Below are 24,656 nucleotides of genomic sequence, written 5' to 3'. Positions count from 1 at the left end.
TTTCTATGCGGAATAATGTTTATACAATAGGTCAACATTTTCATTACTGTACTGTAGCCGGGTCACTTGATTCTTAGCACGTCGCCGGGTATACCCAGCCTAGTTCGATTCGGCCGGACTTTTTCAGAATCAAGTATGCTATTTAAGTCAAGCTTTTCAAGGTATTTATGCATTTACCTGATCAAGACACACATGTAGGGCTCACGGCCGGTATGACTGATCGACAGGGGATGCTTACTCTTCCTGGTCACCTGATACCACCTCTAGAATGTCCATGGGTCCATGTTTGCCCAACTTCTTATTTTCCTTGTGGAAGTTGTGAGATTGATCACTGTTACTTATCTTCACCATTCATTTGTGTGTGTGTGTTATTCAACCTTGGGGTGTCATAAAAAAAAATTTGGGGGGGGGGGGGGGGGAGGAAACCCTAAATCAAGGAAAACTGAGTTACCACAAATATCGTTGATTTTGCAGTGTATTTTGATATATATGACGTATTGATTGTCTTCACATTTAGACCTAGAGTTTCAACACGAAAGAGAGGTGTACAAAACATTACTTTGTGGGGGTTTTTTAATAAGGGGGGGGGGAGGCTATGACAAAATATTCTTGACAAGCCTACCCCCTCACATTTTGATTCTCGTATAGAGCTGTCATCCAAAGGTATGTGTGGTTAGGTGGGGTTGCTTTGTTCCTGTAAAGGTCAGAAACCCAAGATGTACTATACATTTATAGAGAACTTTTAAGTTTTCAGGATTGCTGACACATTATTTAGAAATGTTAGGATAACTTAAGTTCGTCTGATGTCATTGAGTGCGCTGTGGTACGCTTATGATATACAGCAATCTTTTCTTTTTGTAGCAATTTTCTGGATCCCTTTATGCATTTCTCAGCTTCTCATTCGCAGTTAACATTTAACTTAATTAAATGTCAAAACGAGTAATGCATTGCGAAATTAAGTGACCAACGAATGTAGAGAGAATATAAGAGTCACTAAAGAGTTTACAATACTCTATCAATAAACATAATTGTTGGTTTGGTGTTTATATGAAGCAGTTTATATGCGTGTATTTATTTCGGTCCAATTTCTATAGTTGGAGACGATCCCTTTGAATTGTAAAAGTCAGCCGTCGATTGTAAAAGTAAACCTCTTCGTAAAACTCCCCTACGCTATACCTACATGTAGCCTGGTCTACATTTCTTACAATAAACAAAACACATATCTTGTTTTGCCGACAGCCTGCCGTAGATATTGAATTCGTCGGGATTTATTAATTTACAAAAAATACATAAATCAATGTTTCAACAAATACTATAACTATGCATACACGTATATATGACGAAAATTGAGTACAATGCAAACACTCCCCCTACGACATGGGAGAAATAATTCTTTCTCGAGCCTCCAAAGCCGTTCACGAAAAAACCGGCAAACCGGGAAAAAACGTGCCCTCTAGACATAGGCGACTCATTCTGCACTAGACTGTATTAGAAATCAAATTGTTAAAACCAATAAACAAATTGAAAATTTGGAGAACTTCTGCAAAATGTTTCATACCAGATGCTAAGCAAGCTAATATGAGAAAATATACAACGCTAAAGGCTGCACTGTGTACTCGATAATACATATTCCATTTCCTCAAAATTCAGATACATAATGAAAATCAATCATCAAAATTTAAAAGAAAAACCAAGTATGCAACATTTCCTTAAATGTTAAAAGAAAAATTTAATGCGCACTGCTTGGGTGCTAGGCTAGAAGTGACCACTCTATCAACTAGAAGCGCGAATAGCGAACGTGAAAACTCTGTCACTCCCTTTGACCAATCATATTGCTGTATCATTCCGCCAAGACAACAAATTTCTACTTTACTTCGAACCGTAGAAATTTTCTAGTCTGGTCTACATTTCTTACAATAAACAAAACACATATCTTGTTTTGCCGACAGCCTGTCGTAGATATTAGAACTAACAAAGAAAGGAAAGTGATATAAAATGCTAGTAAATTTTAGCTATGATAAAGTGATAAAGCAAAAATAAAACATTATACATAAAAAAAAAAAAACATATGCTTTAAGTTAATGCATGGTGAAGATAACGAACAATGCAGTTAAACTACAATGTATTTATAAACCTAGATTATTTGATACTTCCAAACGACTTTGAACAGAATCCACAACATAGCCATCTTTGCTGCTATCAGACTTCCAGTGTCCATGGCGCTTCCAATTTCTATCCTTTACTTTTGTATTGGCTACTGTGGTAGCACCCCCTGACCTTAGGGAGTGTAGACCTAAATTTAAATGACCGCCTACTAATGCCAAAAAGCTTCAAAATATTTTCCCTTGTGGAAGTGTAGCTAAGAGGTTTGTTTTTAAAAATCAACTTGCACACAGACCTGGACCTGCAGATAGGTTTGAACAAAAAATGATCGGAAGAGAGGTCAATGTTAGCTAATGAGATGTATCGTTGTAACATATTGAATGGACAAGCTACTGTTTGACCTTTGCAAATTAAAACAGTATTTCCATCTCTATATTGGTCAGTCTTGCTGCGACTTATATTTAAAATAAAGTAATCATCTTTGACAGAAACACCATTACATTTTAAAGAATTAATTTCATTGACACGTAAAAAAAACAGAATAACCTAGTAAAATCATGCATAGATTTCTTACAGTCAGCAAGTCATGAGAATCATGATACATTTGGCATAAGCTAACCAACATGTCAGTAGACACTGGATCTTTTTTGTTAACTGGTTTGGTCGCGTTTCTTTTCGCCGACTCGAGAATATTCTTCACAACTGAGCTGTCTGTTGGATCTGGAAGACTTGTTAAATCGGATACCCAATTGATCGCATACACAGCACTGGATGCGACACTAAATGAAGATCCCTTATCGAAAAGGGACGTAACGTATAATGCGACATGAATTGGCAAAACACACGACACAGATACACTGATAGATGTAAGGAACTGCTCGAACTTACGAAAACTATACCAATACTTCTGAGCAGTTGATTAACTTTTTGATCCTAAAAGACGTACGGCAAGACTGTCAGATAACGTTTGCAAATATTCTTTCGAAGCATCGTCTTTAGCTGTGATAATAAAGAGCGACCTCTTCCTGAATGCGTTGCTTAAGATTTATTCCTACAAAGTGATAAAAAATAATCAAAACCTGACCTTAAATGCAATTAACCTGAGTTTCTGATTGCTAGCATTAAATAATCCGATACTCGCTCTTCCGGCAAATGTTACATTACATTTCCCCCCTAAAAAGTTATGTGATCCTGCAAAAAAGATGCAAAACAACCATCTTTATGCAACAAAGTTCAAAATGGTGCCGACTTCCATTCTGGAACAACAAGAGTACCGTTTGCTTTCTCTGAAATGAATTCGTTAATTGTCTTACAAACAAGTTACGGTGGCGGTACCCACCAGTTAGTCTCCCCCGACCATAGCTGTGTAAAACAGTTGACCGCTTCAGATCCACGGCACCAATACCTAGAATTAAATCTGGTACATTTAGCATTGCCATCAGAGCTTAACCTATCAACAGTGTGTGGACCCCATAGGCTATCTAATACATGAAATAAATCTTTGTTAAGCGACCAATCGTCGCAGTCTGCGCATCGACTCAAAAAATCTGCAATTTGATTTTCATCTTTGGGAATCCAGACAGGAACTAAAGTTACATTATGCATACAACACAAATTAAACACTTGAGTTGACAAAATTTGCAATTCATCAATGCGACTACCATTTTTCAAGATACTTCCAACATTTTTGTTATCAGTGTGCAATTCAATTGTCTGATTTGAAAGCAAAGATTCCGTTTCAATAAGGAGATTCGAGACAGACTTGAGCTCTCTCCATGTTGAGCTTTTCATGGCTTCATAACGAGACCATTTGCCTGTTATGGTTTTTAATACTTCACCTGTTGTGCAAAGTTTTTGCTCAAAGTCGAGCAAAACAGTCTCTTTAAGCTCACAGTCGAGCGAAACAGTCTAGAGTCTCTAGGCTCACAGTCGAGCGTAACCACACCCGGTAATCCGAAACAATCTGCGTTACTGGAGTTTAAATTACAAGATTCAATGTATCCTCCGTAACCGGTGGCTGATGCGTCACAAAACGCCGTCAACGTACAAACCTGATTCGAGCGAATTGCTCTTCCCTCTTTGTTCAATGTCTTCACATTAAGTCTCCAATAATCTAATTCTGTAACAGCGCTATTAGACAGAAGAACGAATGAATCCCAGTTTGATCTCTTGTCAATACATTTGTACAATTCAGGTGTTTTTACTCGACAAACGGAACCTAATACGACCTGCAAGGAGAGTATTTGACCTGCAATACCTGCTACAAACCTGACTTTAAAAAGTTCTTTTTGAAAAGCAACTTCTGCTAAAATCTTGCTAAGGGAATCTAACAAGTGAGTGAGCCTTTCTTCTGTTATGAAAATCATACCAGAAATCAAGTCCCATTCGATCCCCAGCCAAATCAAAATTTGCTTTGGGAGCCACTCGCACTTATCCTCTGCTATCAAAAACCCGAATTCATTTAAACTCCCGTGAATGTAATCGCTGACCTGTAATGCGAAGTCATATGAACTATGACCCCGAAGGCCGTCGTCAAAGATACATAACGATCTTATAACCTTCCGATCTCCAAAATTTGATGATTTCTCTCGTCACCTTGGTGAAAATATAACCTGCAGTGGCTAGGTCAAAAGGTAGAACATTGAAAAAGAAATATCTAACGTTTCCTTTACTCTCCCATTTAAAACCTAGATATTTTCTGTGCGAATCTAATATCATGATATGATGATAGGCACTCTTCAGATAGAATTTGAATAGAGAATTACCTGCACAAAGCAGATCTCTTGCAACGGAAACGTCCTCAAACTTACATTTGTAACTATGGAGATAAGGATTGACGTAACGGCAATCAAGCACTAGACGTTTCTTACCTGATCTGTTTTCTGCAACGGTAAGAGGATTGATTACATGTAATACAGACTTATAAACTTCATCAATACAGCCTAGTATTAGTCATTTTTCAATCTCGGGCATAAATACACGTTTCAGTATATTTTGCTCTAAAGTCAAATCTATGTATACATGTGGATATTGTGTATTTGTATGTAGTATATCAAACGGTGGATTCTGAGTGTGTCTTCCCGTTCTCTTTGCAATTTCTGCTTCCCTTGTTCATAAGCCTTTTGAGTTTACAAACTGTTGACCTCCTCCTGATATTATTGCATAAAAAAATCTGATTTCCGTCCCGTTTTCAATTCCCCGTTCTAGCAACAAAACAAATGTATAGAGTTATATTTAGACTCACTACATATCAATAATAATTTTTAATAAAACACACATATATATTTTACCGAATTGCATTCATATGATATGGTATGCTATCTAACTTTTTCCATTATTGAAAGTACTCGCACCTCAGTAGTTAGAGATAAAATAAAAGGTTAAGAGCTCTTCCTGCTTTCAAATTTCTCAGACACCAGTTTCTTAAAACAATGTATCTATACCCAAAAGCGGATCCAACGCCAGCGACCCCACCCCTTGTTTAGTGTGTTTCGCCAGACCTCTGAGACTGTAACTCTCCGTTCTGAAATTTATTGATCTGAAACTAATTGCACATGTTATTTAATCAACTTCGGATATGTACATTTTGCTTACTCACCCCCCCCACCACCTTTCCAGCTTTTAAAACTGTGTATCAGTCAAGCTGAAAGCCTATATCAAAGGGGAAGCGAATTTTATTTATATGTGGTAATTTTCACAGGGGCTTAAGATACCATTTCTAATAAAAGAGTTCGGTTATACAATCTGTTTCATTTCATTTCGGTGGGTTTTCGTTTCGGTAGATTTCGTTTCGTTTCGCACTTTACAGGTACCCACCTACATCTACATGTATATATTTCGGCATCGTCTGAAGCCCACGGTTGATTACGCTTCGTTCCTTTCTCCATCACCCGTGGGTTCATTCATTCCTACTCGCTGTGTGTCTGTGTCTGTATGTATGTCTGTCTGTATGTATGCATGCTGAATTTAAGGAACATTTTCATCGTGTCTTTATAGAGAGCTATGTAGATACATGTAGGTATACATATATACAGATACCTATAGGCTTGTAGGGAGGACTGACAACGGATACTCGTCAGGGACGTAGCAACAGAGGGGGGGGGGCTGATCCCTTCCCCACTTTTTAAAAAAAATTCCTTTCTTCTTTTTTACATGTTAAAACTCTTTTTGGTTCGGCTGCCCCCCCCCCCCCTCCCACTAATCCTTTCTGGCTGGCCCCAAGCTTCCTCCTTTCAAAAACGATGCCACGCGCCTGCTCGTGTCCCCTTAACACTTTCAAAAGTAGGGAGTGGGGACAAGAGTATGTATGTGCCCCCTCCTTACACTTCTGGGACCCCAAACGAGATCCTCATCTTTATATCAAATGTTGTTTGATAACATCCTCCCCTTAATTCTAGTGCAAGAAATTTCTGTTCAAAAATTGTTATTTGCTATAAAGAAAGGTATACCATAAAATTGGTATAAAATTCGGATATACAGATTTCCGTTGAAAAACTTAGATAGGCTCTGATTGGCGCATAATTGCATTATTGTCGTTCCATACAAAAATTGATTTCCTTATTGATTGTGTTATGCCCTGTTATACAGAAAATTTTCATTTAATAAACTTTTGCCCGTGGATGGGGGGGGGGGGGAGGGGGGGGGGGGGACTTGAGGCCTACTTCAAACTTTTACGACTGAGCAGGGTGTAGGGATTCCTACCATTTTTAGCTTGTTATTTCAGGGGTTGGGGGTGATTATGTAGGTTACCGTCGCCATCTTCATGATGTTTATGTGGAAAATTTTGGAATTGAATCCCATTTTAGCATGTGTCCCAATCTAAGTTTTGTGCTCTCCTACCAACACTTTACGGTATTTGACTACGGCATTGGTGTTGCCTTATAGCTAATAACAAATTCGTCCGAACAAATTGCTAATTCGTCCGAACAAATAGCTAATTCGTCCGAACGAATTACTAATTTGTCCGAACAAATAGCTAATTCGTCCGAACAAATGGCTAATTTGTCCGAACGAATGTCTATTTCGTCCGAACAAATCCATAAATCGTCCGAACGAATTACTAATTTGTCCGAACGAATTACTAATATGTCCGATCAAATAGCTAATTCGTCCGAACAATGGCTAATTTGTCCGAACGATTTTCTATTTCGTCCGAACAAATCGGTAATTCGTCCGAACGAATTACTAATTTGTCCGAACTAATTACTAATATGTCCGAACAAATAGCTAATTCGTCGGAACAAATTGCTAATTTGTCCGAACAAATAGCTAATTCGTCCGAACAAATTGCTAATTTGTCCGAACGAATAATATATTTATATGTGGCCTTTCTACGCCGCCGTAAGTTCACACTTGAATGATTTTGGTCAGAAATTGATTGTCTGATTTATAATCAGGCCGTGTCGATTTTGGCGGTTTCTGGTAATTTCCATGCCTGACATGAATACATTTTAACTCTATTAATTAACATTTTTGGTGATGATCAACATGTCGGACTATCGGACCGTCGGAATATTGAACCGTCGGACTATCGGACCGTCGGACTACCGGCCCGTCGGACTATCGGACCGTCGGAATACTGGGCTTGAACCGCCCCCGATATCTCTTTCATTCAGATAGGTCACACTATCCATAGTCCTCTGCGTTACCATAGCCCGCTGTGTCTCCGCACCCAAATCCCGTGGGGATCCGGAATAGAATAGATCCTCAGCACACCTACCTTGTCGTAAGAGTCGACTAAATGGGGCGATCCTTTGGATGAGACCGTCAAAACTGAGGTCTCGTGTCACAGTAGGTGTGGCACGATAAAGATCCCTCCCTGCTCAATGACCATAAGCGCCAAGCATAGGCCTAAATTTTGCAGCCCTTCACCGGCAGTAGTGACGTCTCCATATGAGTAAACAATTCTCGAGCGGAACGTTAAACAATATACAATCAATGAATCTCCGCACACAGAAACACTGCCAGATATCGCATAGCACATACCAATTTGGGATAATGTACGTCCGCGATTACAACGTGGCCTAATTATATAGCGCAATAAATGCGATCGCATCACCAGAGGTTTCATTTAATGAAAAGCATCGAGTTTCATAAATAAGTTATATAAGCAAGATGCGAAATTGGAGAACACTGAAAAAAAAAAGAAAAAAAAGTTCAATAAAACATTGAAGCAAAAATTATAGATATTTAACTTTTTATTTTCACTTCCATGAAAAAACATGCATTCAGACAAAACACATGCGAAACAGAGATTGAGAATCAATAATGAATTAAAGTCGGAATAAGTCACTGTCTTTCATACCTTCGTAGAGGCAAGAAACGCTGTGAGCCTATTACCAAAAACGTATCATTTTTCAGCTGATGCCATTTTTTTCCTGATGACCCCATTGCCATCTTTATGAGAAGTAGTTCGCGGGAAGTCCCTATCCTATGATGCCTGCAGAGAAGAATTTGGTTTGTGTGCAAACACACTCTGGTGGGCGTTATACAGATAGTTGAAAACATACTATGGACAGTAGTCAGTTGGGGAAAATCTCAAAAGAATGGGAGTAAAGACAATGATTATCGGTCAACTGCTTCGTCTCTTATCATGTATAAATTTAATGACGCGGTGGTCGCAATCAGTCTCTATGGGCGATGACAGCTGGATTACCAGGGATCGTATTCTGGGAGAGTATCTCCTACCTGGACCCAGATGAATTGCACCTGCAGTGTATACCTGCCTATGTCCAACCAATTAGAATATACGAAATGCCATTATCATCAAATTCACGTATTCACTTGGGTCTTTATGATATCATAGCTGTTAGCTATGGTTTATGATACATTATGGCCAACAGCCCTATCTGTAGCTCTGATTAATTAGTCGCTTAGGAAATAAGCAGCAGTCTCACTCCATTCAGTATAATATTTCAGTATTCTAGAGAAATATTCAGCGTAATGTTTCAATATTTTGGAGAAACAAGCAGGATCATGTTTCGATATCAGGTTTTACAGAAACATTCAGTATAATGTTATGGTGTAATTAGGTTTCTGAGAGAAACATGCAGTACATTGGGTTTTGGGGGTTTTTTGGTGTTGCTTTTTGGGGGGGGGGGGGTTTGTTTGTTTGTTTTTTTTATTTTGTTATTTTTTTTTTTTGTATTAGATTTCTTACAGAAATATTCAGTATAATGTTACTATATCACATTTCTTACACAAACAAACGTGCAAACCGATCACGGTAGCTCAGTGGTGGAGCGTTCACTTCGTAACCGGGAGGTCCAGAGTTCGAGGTCAAGATATTAGATTTCCTACATAAACATTCGATATTTGGTTTCTTACAGATTGTCAACATTTATAGGTTACAGACTTTGTATGGGAAAATATGACGACCGAGTTTTGGTTTTTTTTTTTTGTTTTTTTTTTTGGTGCGTAGACGGACCGAGCTTGCGACAAAAAACGAGGTCGACATATTTTGTCATAAAAAAGCTATAATCTTTTTATTATATGCTTTCAATTTCATCTAGAAACTAACAATAATTTTATTTTCAACAATTTCTTTATTGGTTTAACTGATTAAAAGATAAAAGCACGAAACATTTGAAAATCAACGGCGTAGTAATTTGTGGATGTAATGTTTGTGTATTGATTGTGACGTAATGTTTGCGGGCCGAAATGTTTCCGGGCATATATCGTGTGATATATGCCCGCAAATTTTTAAAGAAAAAAGAAGAGATGAAATTGAAAGTATATAATAAAATGTTATATTAGTCTTTTTTATAGAAACATTCAGTATAATGTTTCTATTTTAGGTTTCCAACAGAAACATGCATTATGATGTTTCGATTTAGGTTTCTAACAGATCCGCACAGTACAATGATTTGGGTTTCTTACTAGAACATTCAATATAATGTTACGATGTTAGGCTTCTTTCCGAAATGTGCAGTATAATTTTTCCATTATGTTTCTTACGGAAACATGCAGTATAATGTTTCAATATTCGGTTTCTAACAGAAATATTCAGTATAACTTCTATAGTAATGTAAAACTTATACGGTACCAATTTTGATGCACCAGATGCGCATTTCGACAAATAATGTCTCTTCAGTGATGCTCAACCGAAATGTTTGAAATCCGAAATAACTATGAAGTTTTAGAGCTAAATATAGCCAAAAAACAGAGTGCCAAAAAAGTGGAGCCAAATTCGTCCAAGGATAAGAGCTATGCATGAGGGAGATAATCCTTAATTTTGAAATGAATTTCTAAATTTTATAACAGCAATTAAATATACATCCGTATTTTCAAGCTAATAAGTATCTTCCAGAAACATGCAGTATAGGGTTTTATTATAAGTTTCTTACAGAAACATTAAACGATAAAGATCTCTCCCTATTCAAAGAAAGTAAGCGCTGAACATAGGCTTCAATTTTGCAGCCCTTCACCATCAATGGTGACGTCTCCATACGTGTGAAAGCTTTTCGAGAGGAACGTTAAACAATACACAACGAACCAACATTTATCACTTGCATACATGATGTTTATGTCTCTCAACTGATTCGATATGTTCGTATGACCTGTTTTTAAATAAAGGCATGCCACAGGCAATTGTATCGCTTAGGTTCGAATTTACTAGTAAAGTGTACCCCTTAGTAGTAAATTCGAACTCAATTGCCTGTGAGGCAGGCTACTAACAAACAAGTTGATGTTACAGGGGTCATAATAGTCTCTATTAAAGTCAGCAATTTCTATGGTCGTTAAAACGATCTAGTTTTCCAATACGACCTGTCATTGGGCCAAATACTGTTTGGCGTGTTTCATAGCAATTGTGAAACCGTTCTTTACACACGAATTTTTTCTACGGATTACTCCATTTATCTGATTAAGATTACGGCGGATGTGACCGGTCGACAGGAGATGCTTACTCCTTCTACACACCTGATCCCACCTCTGGTGTGTCCAGGGGTCCGTGTTTACCTACCTCTTCATTTTATATTCTTTATTGGAGTTATGACATTGATCACTGTTCGTTATCTTCACCTTTTCATTAGATTTCTTGTATAAACATTCAGTAGAATGTTTTGATTTAGGTTTCGTACATAAACATACAGGATAGTGTCTTTATGTACGTTTGTTACAAAAACATGCAGTATGTTACGAAATTAGGTTTCTTACAAAAACAACTAGTATTATGTTTTAATATTAGATTTCTTACATAAATATGCAGTATGATATTTCAATATTGGGTTTTCTACAGAAACATGCAGTATAATGTTTCGATTTTAGGTTTCACACAGAAACATGCAAAATAAATGTTTTCCTATGTTTGTTACACAAATATGAATATAATGTTTCGATGTTTGGTTTCTTCCAGAAACATTCAGTATAATGTTTCAATATTATTTTTTACAGAAACATGCAGTATAATGTTTCAATATTATTTTTTACAGAAACATGCAGTATAATATTTCAATATTATTTTTTACAGAATAATGTTTCAGTAGTAGGTTTCATACACAAACATATCAGTATAATGTTACGATGTTAGGTTTATTACATAAGCATGAAGTATAATGTTTATTTATAAGGATTTTACATAAACATTCCATATAATGTTACGATATTGGGTTTTTACAGCCAATTTAGTCAAAGTATATATTAGAATGAAGGTTATCAAATAGGATTTTCAAAAGAGTAACCACCATCGTCAGTTGAATATATTGCTAAATTTTTAAACAGAAAAATGCACGAATATGGGTTCTTAGAATTTTATTTGAATTTTTAAATTTCAATTCTTTAAAGCCAATACTGGTACTGAAAGTCGGAGAATGCGTAGATGTTAAATAAGAATATCAAAAACCAACAGTCCAAACATTTATATGCACTTTAAAAACGGCTTTTTAAAAACAATTAATGAACATACATTTTTCAGTGATAGAAGTCATTATGATAGAAATATATGGTGTTCAAAGTGTAATGTAAAGACAGAACAATTCGCATCATATTGTAAACAGGCGACCGCGCTCCCGAAAGCTATAATAAAATACAATGAATAATAGTAAACTATGGTACAAGTCACTTACCCCATATAATATTGTTAATTATGTTAAGATACCCGATGGGCGTGGTCATAATGACGCTACGCTCCCTCGTGTCATTATGACCACACCCATCGGGTATCTGCACATAACCAACAATATCATATGGGGTAACTACTACTAATTTTATAGTGTCAATAGGCAGGGGAAATTCCTATAGATCTAGATGGTTCTCGCGATTCTGATCAGTGAAGAGAGATGGGTCATTTTGTTGTAGACCATGCATTTTTTTTTCACGATGCGTCTATTGGAGGTAATAGGAAATTGGTTGCCGTTTGGGATCTGGCTTTCTGTGTGTGATTTTGAGTATCTCAAGAAAACGGATTTGTACGCAGGGATATCAAGTAAATCGCGTTTCTTTCATACGTAGTACATCAATTTTCTCCTCAGATGAAAAACTAATTTTAAGTTTGTCATGAAATCAAACTGCCTGAAGAGCCGTAAGGCGAAATTACTAGCAGGAACTTATCTTGTTTATTATGTGATCATTTTGGATTTTATTCTTTTAAATTATTTGACAACTGTGTCGATTTCTTCATTCATTTTTTAACACTAGATAGATAGAAACTTAAACACATAGTTCATTAGGAAATGGCTATAATTACAATTTTAAAAATATCTAAATCAAAACCATTCGAAATGTAAACATATAAATTTGCCTTTTTCTCTCAACAAAGAAGAAATAAAAAGTTATCAAATATAAATTAAAAACATGGCATTGAAAATTACGGATTAGCGTTCTAAAATCAAACAAATACTCACATTTACAGTACTTCAAACCGTGCCTGACTAGTTTTATTGTAAACGCATACCTTGTAAGAGAATGCAAAGACGGCAATTTCTGATGGCCGGACGACCTCCAGTCTGTTTGTCGTCACGGTTACTACGTACTCACTATCGTCTGTCACCGAGCTCGTGTTACACACAATTCTGTAAGTTACATGGAAACTAAAATCAGTTTTCTTTCATCCTTCACAATATGCTTTTAAAACTTTTGGAAATGTCAGAGAGCGATAAACAGACAAACAGAGAGAGAGAAAAAAATACTATGTTCTCTAATCTACGGAATATGGTTCGGATGTTGAGTTGGTTATTTTTAATCATTATTCTTTTCTTTTTTTTTCTTTAAACAAAAGGCCCACATGCCTTATCGGTCACCTGCGCATTAATTAAAAATATTACTACTCCCACGGGCTAAAAATCTAGAAACAAAATCCTGTTCTGCTTATTGAAGCTAAATTCTATTCAAAGTATTTGGGTACATTTTTTTTTTTTTTTTTTTTTTTTTGCTTTCACTAAATATGCAGTGTTAGTTTTAAACGTATCAGCATACTTAAAGAAGTCTTAAAAATTATAAAGACAATGATCACTATAATCATTTTAGTCCCACCCCGATACAAAAAAAACCTTGAATTTTGGAGAATGATTACACCTACTCCTTCTGGATATCTAAAATGCTCCCTTGATATACTGCCAGAACGTCTATTGAAAGGATCATGAAATTTACAGTTTTGGTAGGGCCTTCCTGCTTTACATCACTATGCATTTAGGTTTTTTTTCACCGATGTGTGGTTGTAGAGAAGATGTTATTTGAAAATCAATCAATTATTTAAACTTTTTGCCCCCCATATAAGACTCCGGGGGTACAAGAGTCTTGAAATTTACAATTTATGACCCCTTGTACAAAAAAATGCATCATATCAAATTTGAAAAGAATTTGAAGGGTAGTTTCCAAGAAGTTCAAAATGATAAATAGTTAACACATTCAATCACTGACTATTTTGGCCCCACTCTGATACCCCTGGGAGCATAGAATTTAAAATTTTGGCAAAGGACTACCTATACTTTTAAAATATCCATATAGTTTCAATTTAGCATCAATATCACTAATTGAAGATGCTATTTAAATGCTTTAAACATTAAAAAATATATGATAAATTTGACCCCGGTCTGGAGTCAGACCACATGCCCCGTGGATCATGAAATTCAAAATTTTGATACAGGCCTTAGTGTTCTACATTACAATGCATTTGATTTTTCTTAAAGATATGCGGTTGATGAGAAGAAAATTGGGGAAAATTTGTCAATTGTTGACAGTTTTACCCCTCTCCTAAGGCCCCGGGATGCAGAAGTCCTGAAATTTAATATTTATGCCGTCTTTGTCCCAAAGATGCTTCACAACAAATTTGCAAAGAATTGGAATGGTAGTTATCAAACAGTTCAAAATGTTCAATTGTTAACGCACGACGGATGATCAACTGACGATGTACGCTGACCAATTGCAATGAGTCACTTAAGTTTACTCAGGTGACCTACAAATGATAAATACAAGAATTTAACACATAATTACTTCTGATGTCTACAATCATGAATCATTTCAATATAGATAACATTGCTAAAGGAACTGTCAAAATATTGGTGGTGAGGGTTGTTGTTTTTTTTGTAAACTAGAGCAAATGTGTATTTCTAATATCATTTTCAATATTGGTGGAGATTACTAGCGAATATGCCTGTCAACAATCGAAAGAAAAGGTTTAATGTTAACATACAGTTTCCTGCCAAAGAGGACCAGTTGTACTAAGGATTTACCCGTGCCTTCGTGACATATAACTACATGTATATGAATATGGGTTGGGTTTTTTTCAACAACACTATCATTCTAAATATTTGTTGACTAGAAATTGAAACTTTACTTTAACAAATAAAACTTATATATCCCATACCTTGGGAAAACATAGATTAGAGAAAATTTGCAAAGATAAAGATTGGTACCATCTTGTATACTAATGAAACGTTCTAATTGCAAACAACACATATTCCTAAACATTTCCATTTCCTTTTAACAAACAACATCCAAAACAAACTAGTCCATTTTAAATTTAGTTTCCCATAATTGTTGTATCAAAAGGTGAAGATAACGAACAGTATTGCATTTCCTTTTATAATCTTTCTATGACATACATTTAAACATCTCAATAGAAAACGGTGTCACGTGTTCTATACTTTGAGTTTGTCCTGTTTAGTATGTGGCATGCGGCTTGTCCAATGGTCACGTTCGCCGCTGTGTTTTGGTCTTCACCGAAGTTCTCGCCCTCGATGGTCACAACCGTCCCACCTTCAGGAGGGCCGCTTAGAGGATACACCTATGTGTGCGTGAATAAAAGTAGTCCTAGCTCTATAGTAGAGTTATAGCTATATGTTGCAAGAAAAAAATTGCACTTATGGAAAGCTGTCAATTAACTAATTGTCTAATACTAAAACTGTATTTTAATATAGACTAACACAATCAACTATAAATCACTCAAGATGGTATACAATTTATTTCACAAGTTATATTTAACAGTTGTTAATACTCACTTTGTGAAGGAATGGAGGACAACTATTGTTATACCACGTAGTGCTGCACTCCCCCTGCATCAAGCAAGAGTCTCGACACCAACCGCATTCCAATGGGTCTTCACTTGTCACGCATGCGCCACAGGTTGTGTGAACTTGACATGAATACAGTGGGAATTTTGAAACCTATGGGTCAAAAAAGTAACAAAGATGTAATGATGCAAATTTAGTTCTCTACATTATCGTTAATCCACAGTTTACAAGATTTTTCTTTTAACGATCCAGATTCCTCGTTGTCTATACAACCATGAGTGCGAATGATTTATTTAATTATTCATTCATTAATTTCATGGCATTTACACTTTTGATAATTCAAGTTTTGAAGTATTACAAATCTCACATTATTATCCGTGAATAAAACAATTACACAAAAACTTAATTATAAAGTATTATTTTCTACTTCTGAAAAAATAAGTTCTTATTAACCTTTTAAGTTCTTTTTTATAAATATACGCTAATGCTATCACATGACAAAATTAAAAGTAAGTTCGTCCATGCGTATGGTCCCTGTTTCTGCTGGACTCTTTTCCATCACATGAAATATAGAACAATGCAGCATTCAAAACGATGGATTTGTAACATGGAGAGCACTTGCTTACTGGTGATTTGGAATGTACAATTGTATTTTAATTTCAAATCGGTCTGAGTTTGTTCGCTTTAATTTGGTTTGGGGTTGTTGTTGGGTGTGTTTTTTTTGGGTTTGTTTTTTTTTTGGTTTTTTTTTTTTTTGGTTTTTTTTTTTGTTTTTTTTTTTTTTTTTTTGTTTTGTTTTTTTTTTTTTGGTTTTGGTTTTTTTTTTTTTTTTGTTTTTTTTTTATGTTGTTTTTTCTGAAAACGTGACAATCGTTGACTGACCTTGTTTCCATGCAGTAGGAAGATATGACTACTGTTGTCTGTCACGTGATCTGGCTCCACTCTCTGAGATCTGTTCTGGCTGAGATCGAACCAGACATACGGTTTCCTATCTGAGTAAGGCCGCTGTAAGTTTATCTGGAAGCAAATGAAGCATGTTGTTTTACATCTCTTTATCAAATAATGCAGTTTGTATTCTAACATATTCTGAAGAACAATATTTCAGTTTGGGTGACAATTTCCTTCAGATGTTGATAAACAGTATACTTTCTTACAGTCATGATACGTGAAATACGATTATAAATACAGGTTCAGCAGCCCTTTGCATTTCCTTCTAAACACGTACACATTCAGTTCCTTGGCTATTCATAAACCATGAAGTATGTCTTTGAACGAGACAGAACGATGGAGTATTCTTATATTTACAAAGCCTTAGACATGCACATTACGCGTTCCATGAAAAGGAAGCTGAAACTTGAAACAGCGCATCTCAGATGTTTCAACTGATGAATATATAAAATAGATGTATAATTTTCGGGCGACTCGAGTTTGTTCGTTTTAAAAGTCTCGCGATACCTATTATTTCAATGATATATTGAAGACGAAAATAATTGCGTAATACATCATTATCAAAAGATTACTTTTAGAATATAACCGTCGAAGGTTCCTATCCACAATATGTTGGTCTGTGGATGAATTCGGTGAGAAAACACTGACGTGAACACCGTCTTATATCCTTTGTATATCATCGCTGTCGGCAAGAAATAGGGTTTCTTCAACCTCTGGACTCCGTGGTTCGTAAAACGTACGCTTTTTGCCTCCGCGCTACAATACTTCTCAGGTTTCATCTGAAATTTTTAAAATAGTTATCAAATATTTTTCTTTGGACTTTTTTAAAATATGTATGTTGCATTTATTGCTTGAAGATAAATGTATTGATGTTTTTTTTTTTTAAATTACCAATTAACATTCTAATTTTGAAAGGAGTTTCCATGTGATATAAAATGATAAATGTGTTCCGTCTTTACCAATATATCATGGCTGTCTTTCATTTACAAACATATCTAACGAATGCAGTAGATGCTATGGATTATAAAGAAATGGTGTCTACAGTAATTAGAGCTTAAATATCCTAAAGTTCGACATATAGAATGATAGCAAAGTAAACGAGGGAATTGAAAGCATTTTACTTTATCTTAAATCGTCCTTGTAACAGTGAATCGAGGATATTGTATCTAAGCAGAAGTAACTGAGAGCAAAATGTGTAAAGCTTTCCCAGCTTAAGATCGGCGTACTATATCTATCAAGATTCACACGCGAATTGATTACAGTTGCAGCATGTTCATGGGGGAATAGCAATCATTACTATTTGTAAAGATATCAAAACTGTAAATATCTAGATGCAACACAATTTGGCGCAAAACAGATATAAACTGTTATAAAAAGGTTAATCTGCACCAAGTATGGTTTTAATCTAATGATACACTTTGCCATTACATCAATTCCTAATAATTTATCACTTAATACATTTTCAATTGTATTTTTCAGGACGATTTTTAAACAAAAACGTCAGGCAATAATCATGTCGCAATGCCTTATGTACATGTAAGAAGATATGCTGTTGAGAAATAAAATACGCAGCTCAGCTAACTTAATTGCATGTCCCAGATGAAGTTGAATTACTTCATACATGTATACGTATACAATATATTTTTACAATCTGGTAAGCCAAAATGTTGATTTATGAATGGATGGATATATCTGTTTGTATCTGTCCAAATGGTCAATATAAGTTAAAATAAATCATATGATTTATCATATGCTGACTAAATACTGATTAAGTTTAACTTCAAACTACCTTGCCGCGAAGACAACGCCCCGCCTCTCCGCACGTTGACCAATCAGGAGGTGAGTTGGCGTCTGCATTATTAAAACAATGTATGATCAAATTTTTAAACATTTGGTCTATTTCAACTTGTGTAAATTGGCAGACGGCTGCTGTAGCATTATGGGAAGGTTGCAGGGAATCCGTGCTAACGCCAAACGCGACGTACAAAGTCGATGTCGCCTCGTCCTCTTTGTAAAAAGCAGCCGTTGCGATGTTATGGATTCGACATTCCAAAATTACTTCATTAAAAGACGACATGTACTTATCGTTCGTGCATATTCTTGACAATTTAGTTTCGTATACCATGCCATTAGAGAAGTTTCGAGCCTGGGTATAAATGCTAAAAACGAATCCCTCTTTCTTAAAACCGTAGATGAACTGGGTTGAGACAGACTCTCGTTTCGAATGACAAATTCCGACAGAAGTATATTTTGTAGTATTTTGAAATTCCCATCGAAAGTCAGGGTCTGCAGACCTATTACGGATTTCCATGAACGAAAATTCCGGAAATGTATACTCCATTTTGCGTCCATCCCAACTTCGACCGATGAAGTAGTGGTCATATTGCTGACCGGGTGTGCCGTATGGCACTATAATCGTTCCCCTGCTACTTCCAACAAAATTTTGCGTGTGTTTGTTTAAAAACTGTTCCTCCAGTGATATGGAGTAGCTGTTCAACAATCTGCAGAGACCTTGCCTGACAGATCCACACATAAGTACCATCTTGTGCTTGGAGAGAAACTTCAAAACTTCCACATAATTATCCCTCCACTCTAATGAGACGCACATTTTCTGGTCTGGAGAGCACAGCTTGCTGTCCTTTACCGGACCGATTGTTTTGTTTCCTATTACAGTGAGATTTCCATCCAGATGCAAAAGTATATTTTTACCACCCACGTAAATATTTTCAGATTCTGGTTTCATTGTAACACGTCGGAGTGGAGCAAACGACAATGGCACGGAAAAGGTCGGGTAAAAATTCCCATACACTGCTTTCAAGGTTGATATCAGAATGACAGAGCACAAACTGAAATCATAAACAAAACATGTAAGGGAAACGTTATGCTTTAGACTGTGGCCATTTTCCATGGTGGTAAATATGAAGTGTAACTGTTGACATCTGACCACCCTTGACCTACATTGTACATGTACAGTGGTCTCAGTAAGTAATTGTTGTATAAAACTTGATTTTTCACTTCAAGAAAATTAATATACTATCCATGCACTTCATGAAATATGTCGGAGTGAAGCGTCGAAGTTCAGACACCCATAGGTATTTTAACAAATGAAGCTTCTTTTAGCTCACCTGAGCCGAGGGCTCAACTGGGCTTTTCTGATCAAAATTTGTCCGACGCCTGTTGTCTTCGCAATCTAATCAAAATCAGATCTTCTTTACCGTTACACTGGAGAAGGATCTGACAGCGCTGCGTTCGAGGTCATGTTATTTCAACTTTCAAACTTGACCAATTAAATGACGGCTTTCGCCAACATGAATGTCTTGCTGTTACATCGGAACATACTTGGTATTTATCATACGCATATCAATAATTACCGAGAAGCACAGGGGAATAATCGAAGAAGATGGCAGCGGCCATGGGCGTTGTTAGAACGCCTCTGAAATTATAATTAAACGATAATGGATGTATGACATCTAATATATTTGCTCTTTCTTTAACGTAGATATTCGGAAGTCCTTTAAACTCATCAATGCCGTTTTTGGTGAACTTATAATCCGAATGCGCCTCAATAAAACGATTCCTGATTGGTCACTGATTCTTCGTCAGGCTATTGTTATTGGTCGAATATCGATTGAATTATTCATGCAACTGGGGTCAATAATATGACCTTTATTGCAATGCTGTCAGATCCTTTTCCAGTGTAAACGTTGGAGAAAAAAACCTTTTTTAAAATAGATTGTTGTCGTCGTTGTTAACTTTTCACACTTTCATCTTCTCGATAACCATTGAGCATATTTCAATCAAGCGTTGCACAAATCACCCTTGGGTAAAGAGGATTCACGTTTGTTCAAATGAATGGGGGAGATAATCAAGAAAAGGCAAAAATAGAGTGAAGTCATTTTCAAGAACCAGCCAGAAAATTGGAAATTTACACGAAAGCTTCCTGATGTAGTGTGCATTCAAGTTTGTTCAATCCATGGTCCCCGTGGATAAGGTGGGGTTACCATAGGGGGTCAAAGTGTTATATGCTGATATATAAGAAAAATCATGAACAATATTCTTCTCCAAAACCACTGGACCAGAATAAATGAAATATACATGAAGTCCTCCTTACGGAAAGTAGATTCAAGTTTGTTCAAATCATGATCCCAGGGGCAGGGTTAGAACACGATAGGGAATCAAAGTTTTTCAAGCGAAGAATAGGGAAAATCTTTCAAAATCTTACTGAGAACCACTGAGCCAGAAAAGTTTAATGATAAATGAAAGCTCCCTGACATAGAGTAGATTTGAATTGTTCAAATCATAGTCCCCGAAGGTAGGGAGGGGCAACAATAGTAAATAAAAGTTTAATATGCTGATATACATGTATAGGAAATTTCTGTAAAAATCTTCTCAGTCAGAAACATGGAAATAGAATAGATTCAAAATTCAACTCATGGCCCCCAGGGGTAGGGTGGTGTCACAATAGGGGGAGCAATGTTTTATACAGGAATATACAAGGACTTTAATTTAAACAAATTATTTTCAAAAGGAACAGGACCACACTAGATCAAATCCACATGCAAGTTGTGTATATTCCATTTTTATTGCCCCTGTGACTAGAATCGAGGACATATTTTGTCTGTCCGAAGCTTTAACCTTACTCATAACTTTTGAGTGATACAATGTAAGTGATGGGGCATTCATATTTCATATGCACATTCAATGTGATATCATGACCTTTTTTTTTAACTTTGTAAACTTGAGCATAGAGTTTGAATTACTTTTTAAAAAACTTAACCTATTCAATATCTCCTGAACTATTTCATAATTTCCATAACGATTTCTGATGATAACGCCTTATATTTCATACATGACCTTTCACCTTGTGATCTTGATCTTGGAGTTTGACCTAAATTGTTAAACTTTAATGTTACTCATAACATTTAAATAGTGCGGTATAGAGCTTTTATATGTCATATATGCATTCCCTATGACAAACCCTTTTTCGTATTAAAGTTTCTAACCTTGTGACCTTTGACTTTGACCTGCTTTTTTTAATATCCTGACCTATTCAATATCTCCTGAACTATTTAAGATAGAACTTTAATATTTTGGTATATAGATTTCCTATCGCAAGTCCTCCCATTTTATACCATGATCTTTGACATTGTACCCTCGGGTTTGGCCTACTTTTAAGAAAACTTATTGGATATCTCCTGAACTACTTAAGGAAGGCCTTTTATATTTTTATATAGATTTTTTGATGGCAAGACCTTGTGTTACAATGGTGTTTGAACTCGTGACCTTGACTTTGGAGTATAACATACTTTAAAAAATATGACCTATTTGATATCTCCTGAACTATTTAGGTAGAACTTTATACATGTATTTTGTGTATAGATTTCTTATGACAAGACCTTTCATTTCATACCATGATCTATGTGACCTTGACCTTCTCCCAGAACAGCAAGGTAATTATAGTGATATTGGTGTTAAGGCATCCCCATGCTGTGTGACTTCATGTTCAGTTATGTCGAGACCCTTTGAGATTATTTATGGGAATGAAGATGGAAGAAAAAGAATTTTTAAAAATCACAACATTTGAACAACAGTAGGGCCCAGGTGACTCAAGTGAGCGATGTGGCCCATTGACCTCTTGTTTATATTTACATTATTACATAAACATTTTTGTTGGAATTCACAGTCGTTGAAATAGACGCACTACCTTTATCAAGATTCATACGCGCATTGTTCACAACTGCAAAACATTCATGAGGAAATGGCTATCATTAAATTTGTACAAATTTTGGTCAATTTTTAACAGTGTTTTAGGAATTTTATGACATCTTCAGCTTTTTTTTTCCAAGTAATTCTGACAACGCTTTACCTCTCTAATTACTGTATATTCCAATGCTAGGACATCTTTCATTTCACCGAAGCGATTTGTTGCAGGAACTTAGAACGTATAAATATCGGGTCACGTGACATGTATGATCATATGACTAGCAAAAAAAGGGTGGGGGTCCTCTGGTATGTTAAATATTCATAATTTCGTTTTATTAATAAACTTGAATGTTGGTGACATAATACCAGATTGATGAAGTGTCATTTTTTATTAACTTTTTACACGATTCGGGTAACAGTAACACTGAGCACTGCTCATCAAATCGACAAAAAAAAAACAACAACAATATCTTCTTATTTGTAATCGGGTGGTATCTTTTCATTCAATGTAGCTAATCAACGCTTCACCGAGTCCTTTTAGTCCGCATTAGTACTTAGTCATATAATTACAATAATGTACAGACACTGTATCCATTGAGGTACGTTACATGTATGAAATTGATAGATTAAGTGTCAATATTGAATAGATTCCAAAGCTAAACAATGGAATCGCATGTAAATGAAATAATATCTGTGCAGTCATTCATTAATTCAGAGAAAATATTGAATACATTTCAGACTTAAATTACACGAAATGAAATGTACATATGTATGCTAAACTCACCCTTGTGAAAGCATCATGATGACACTTGTTGATTTTCCTATTTCCTTGTGTGGATGATGATTGTGCTGATTTATACCTCGTAACTCTTCTGAAAGGGAAGGATGTACGTCCTCACTGAATCTGTCGCTTCATGAGAGGGGGACACGGTAACAAATCCCTGCTCAAATAGTCCAGGGTGTTTCTCCTTCGATAAGGGTCGGAATATTAAGTTAAATTTACCATTTCTACCAATCAAAATTACATACATAGCTCACTTAAATGCATGTAGTATTAGATGATAGCGTCAATAAACCATTGATTATTTCGATCTACCTAATTCAAATTTTCAACATTCATCCTGAAATAAGCATTTTTCAAAATGTTTCAGATAATGGACTTATTAATCTGTGGTTATGACATTAAACTAAAATTAGACCTTAATCTGAATTTTGAATCTAACGAAGATTTGAAATACTTTTCATAAACAAATAAAATATTCAGCATGTTTGTATTTATTTTTTCATAAACCAGCAGGTAATTTTTTTAAAGAAAATATATATCCTAGACAAATTTTAATATTATAAAATAAAACTATATAAATTACAACGAAATTAAATTTATGTGCCTTAGTTAATATGACTTGCCAAGTAGCCTTTGCTTGTTACTTGATAAAGGCAGTGGAAACATGGCAGTGATGTGAATTGAAAAAATGTCATTTATTTTGAAAATGATGAAGTTATATAACAGAATAGCTAGTGGGGGTCAGAATGAGTCGAAAACATAAATACAAGAACATAATTATGTATCACATAGGTATGATTATGCAATCTGACCCCCTACAACACATAATGAAATATCGAAATAGAGCTGCCTGCAATCAAATAAGGTGGGTTTTACAAAATAAAACAGGCGCATCAAAGGGGCATTACAAAGGAGGATGTGGAGGGTGGATGGTGGGTATCAAATTAATTTCTTTGTGTACACAAATACTTAAGCAGTCTTTGTACTTCAAGCAAACAAAGAGGAATGACCAAATCGTCCTAAAGGCGCACTGTGATTGGTCATCCATGTAGTATGCTAAGTACGGGGTCTTTAAACAAAACATTACAACATCTTCAGTTTACCTGATCGGAAATTTCCACCCAAGACAGCGATGATAAGAAACATACCAATATAAAGCATCCCCAAAAGGAGGGGCCTCAAACAGAAAATTTTTCATACCCAACATCCATCAATCGTGAAATGAACAAATCTAACATGCTATACAAACATATATTTACCATAATTTACCTATCCAAAATATACACATAGAACATACCCAATTAACACGTTACATAAAAGTCATTATCTACCATAATTACATATATGTTCTCAGTTTATGATATTGAGGCCAGGTTCACTATGAAAGTCGGTCCTTGAGATAAGACCGCAAAAACCGAGGCTCCATGTCACAGCAGGTGTGGCACGATAAAGATTCTTCCCTTCTCAAAGTCCGTAAGGGCCGAGCATGGTGACGTCTCCATATGATCGAGTAAAGAACCACTTTAAAGTCGGGTTTAGTGTACACATTTACGTAGAATATATAGCGAGCATAATTAGTATTGATACATATAATAAACTTAGGATGATTTTTATGCAAAACATCAAATCTGCCACTAAACTATTTCCAAGGAAACACAGGAATTTTGATA

General features: G+C 35.8%; 1 protein-coding gene across 3 annotated transcripts; it reads right to left on the bottom strand.

Annotated features, from left to right (window-relative positions):
- Positions 1-1,230: 1,230 nt before the first annotated feature.
- LOC130048426 (plexin-B1-like) lies at positions 1,231-23,112 on the bottom strand. Of its 3 annotated transcripts, XM_056145103.1 has the most exons (8): positions 22,987-23,112; positions 18,289-19,345; positions 17,072-17,278; positions 16,434-16,568; positions 15,540-15,704; positions 15,186-15,325; positions 12,995-13,112; positions 1,231-8,542 (listed from the first exon to the last, which is right to left on the bottom strand). In XM_056145103.1, exons 1-8 carry the CDS (start codon positions 23,001-23,003, stop codon positions 8,534-8,536), a joined length of 1,848 nt encoding a protein of 615 aa, XP_056001078.1. In that variant the 5' UTR covers positions 23,004-23,112; the 3' UTR covers positions 1,231-8,533. The 3 variants fall into 3 exon arrangements, with proteins under 3 accessions (XP_056001078.1, XP_056001077.1, XP_056001079.1); XM_056145102.1 differs by lacking the exon at positions 1,231-8,542 and having other exon boundaries at positions 9,202-13,112; XM_056145104.1 differs by lacking the exon at positions 1,231-8,542 and having other exon boundaries at positions 13,054-13,112; positions 15,144-15,325.
- Positions 23,113-24,656: the final 1,544 nt, after the last annotated feature.

This window comes from Ostrea edulis, chromosome 7, assembly GCF_947568905.1.
Source record: "Ostrea edulis chromosome 7, xbOstEdul1.1, whole genome shotgun sequence".
Taxonomy (NCBI): Eukaryota; Metazoa; Mollusca; class Bivalvia; order Ostreida; family Ostreidae; genus Ostrea; species Ostrea edulis.
The sequence above is the reverse complement of the archived record's forward strand: the minus strand, read 5'-3'. Positions and strand labels throughout refer to the sequence as shown.

Excerpts from the sequence above, each read along its gene's own strand:
- LOC130048426 (XM_056145102.1), bottom strand. Across the intron at positions 15,705-16,433 it reads TCCTACTGCATGGAAACAAG|GTTTCAAAATTCCCACTGTA; the intron begins GTCAGTCAACGA and ends TTTGACCCATAG. Across the intron at positions 15,326-15,539 it reads GTCCTCCATTCCTTCACAAA|GTGTATCCTCTAAGCGGCCC; the intron begins GTGAGTATTAAC and ends ACGCACACATAG.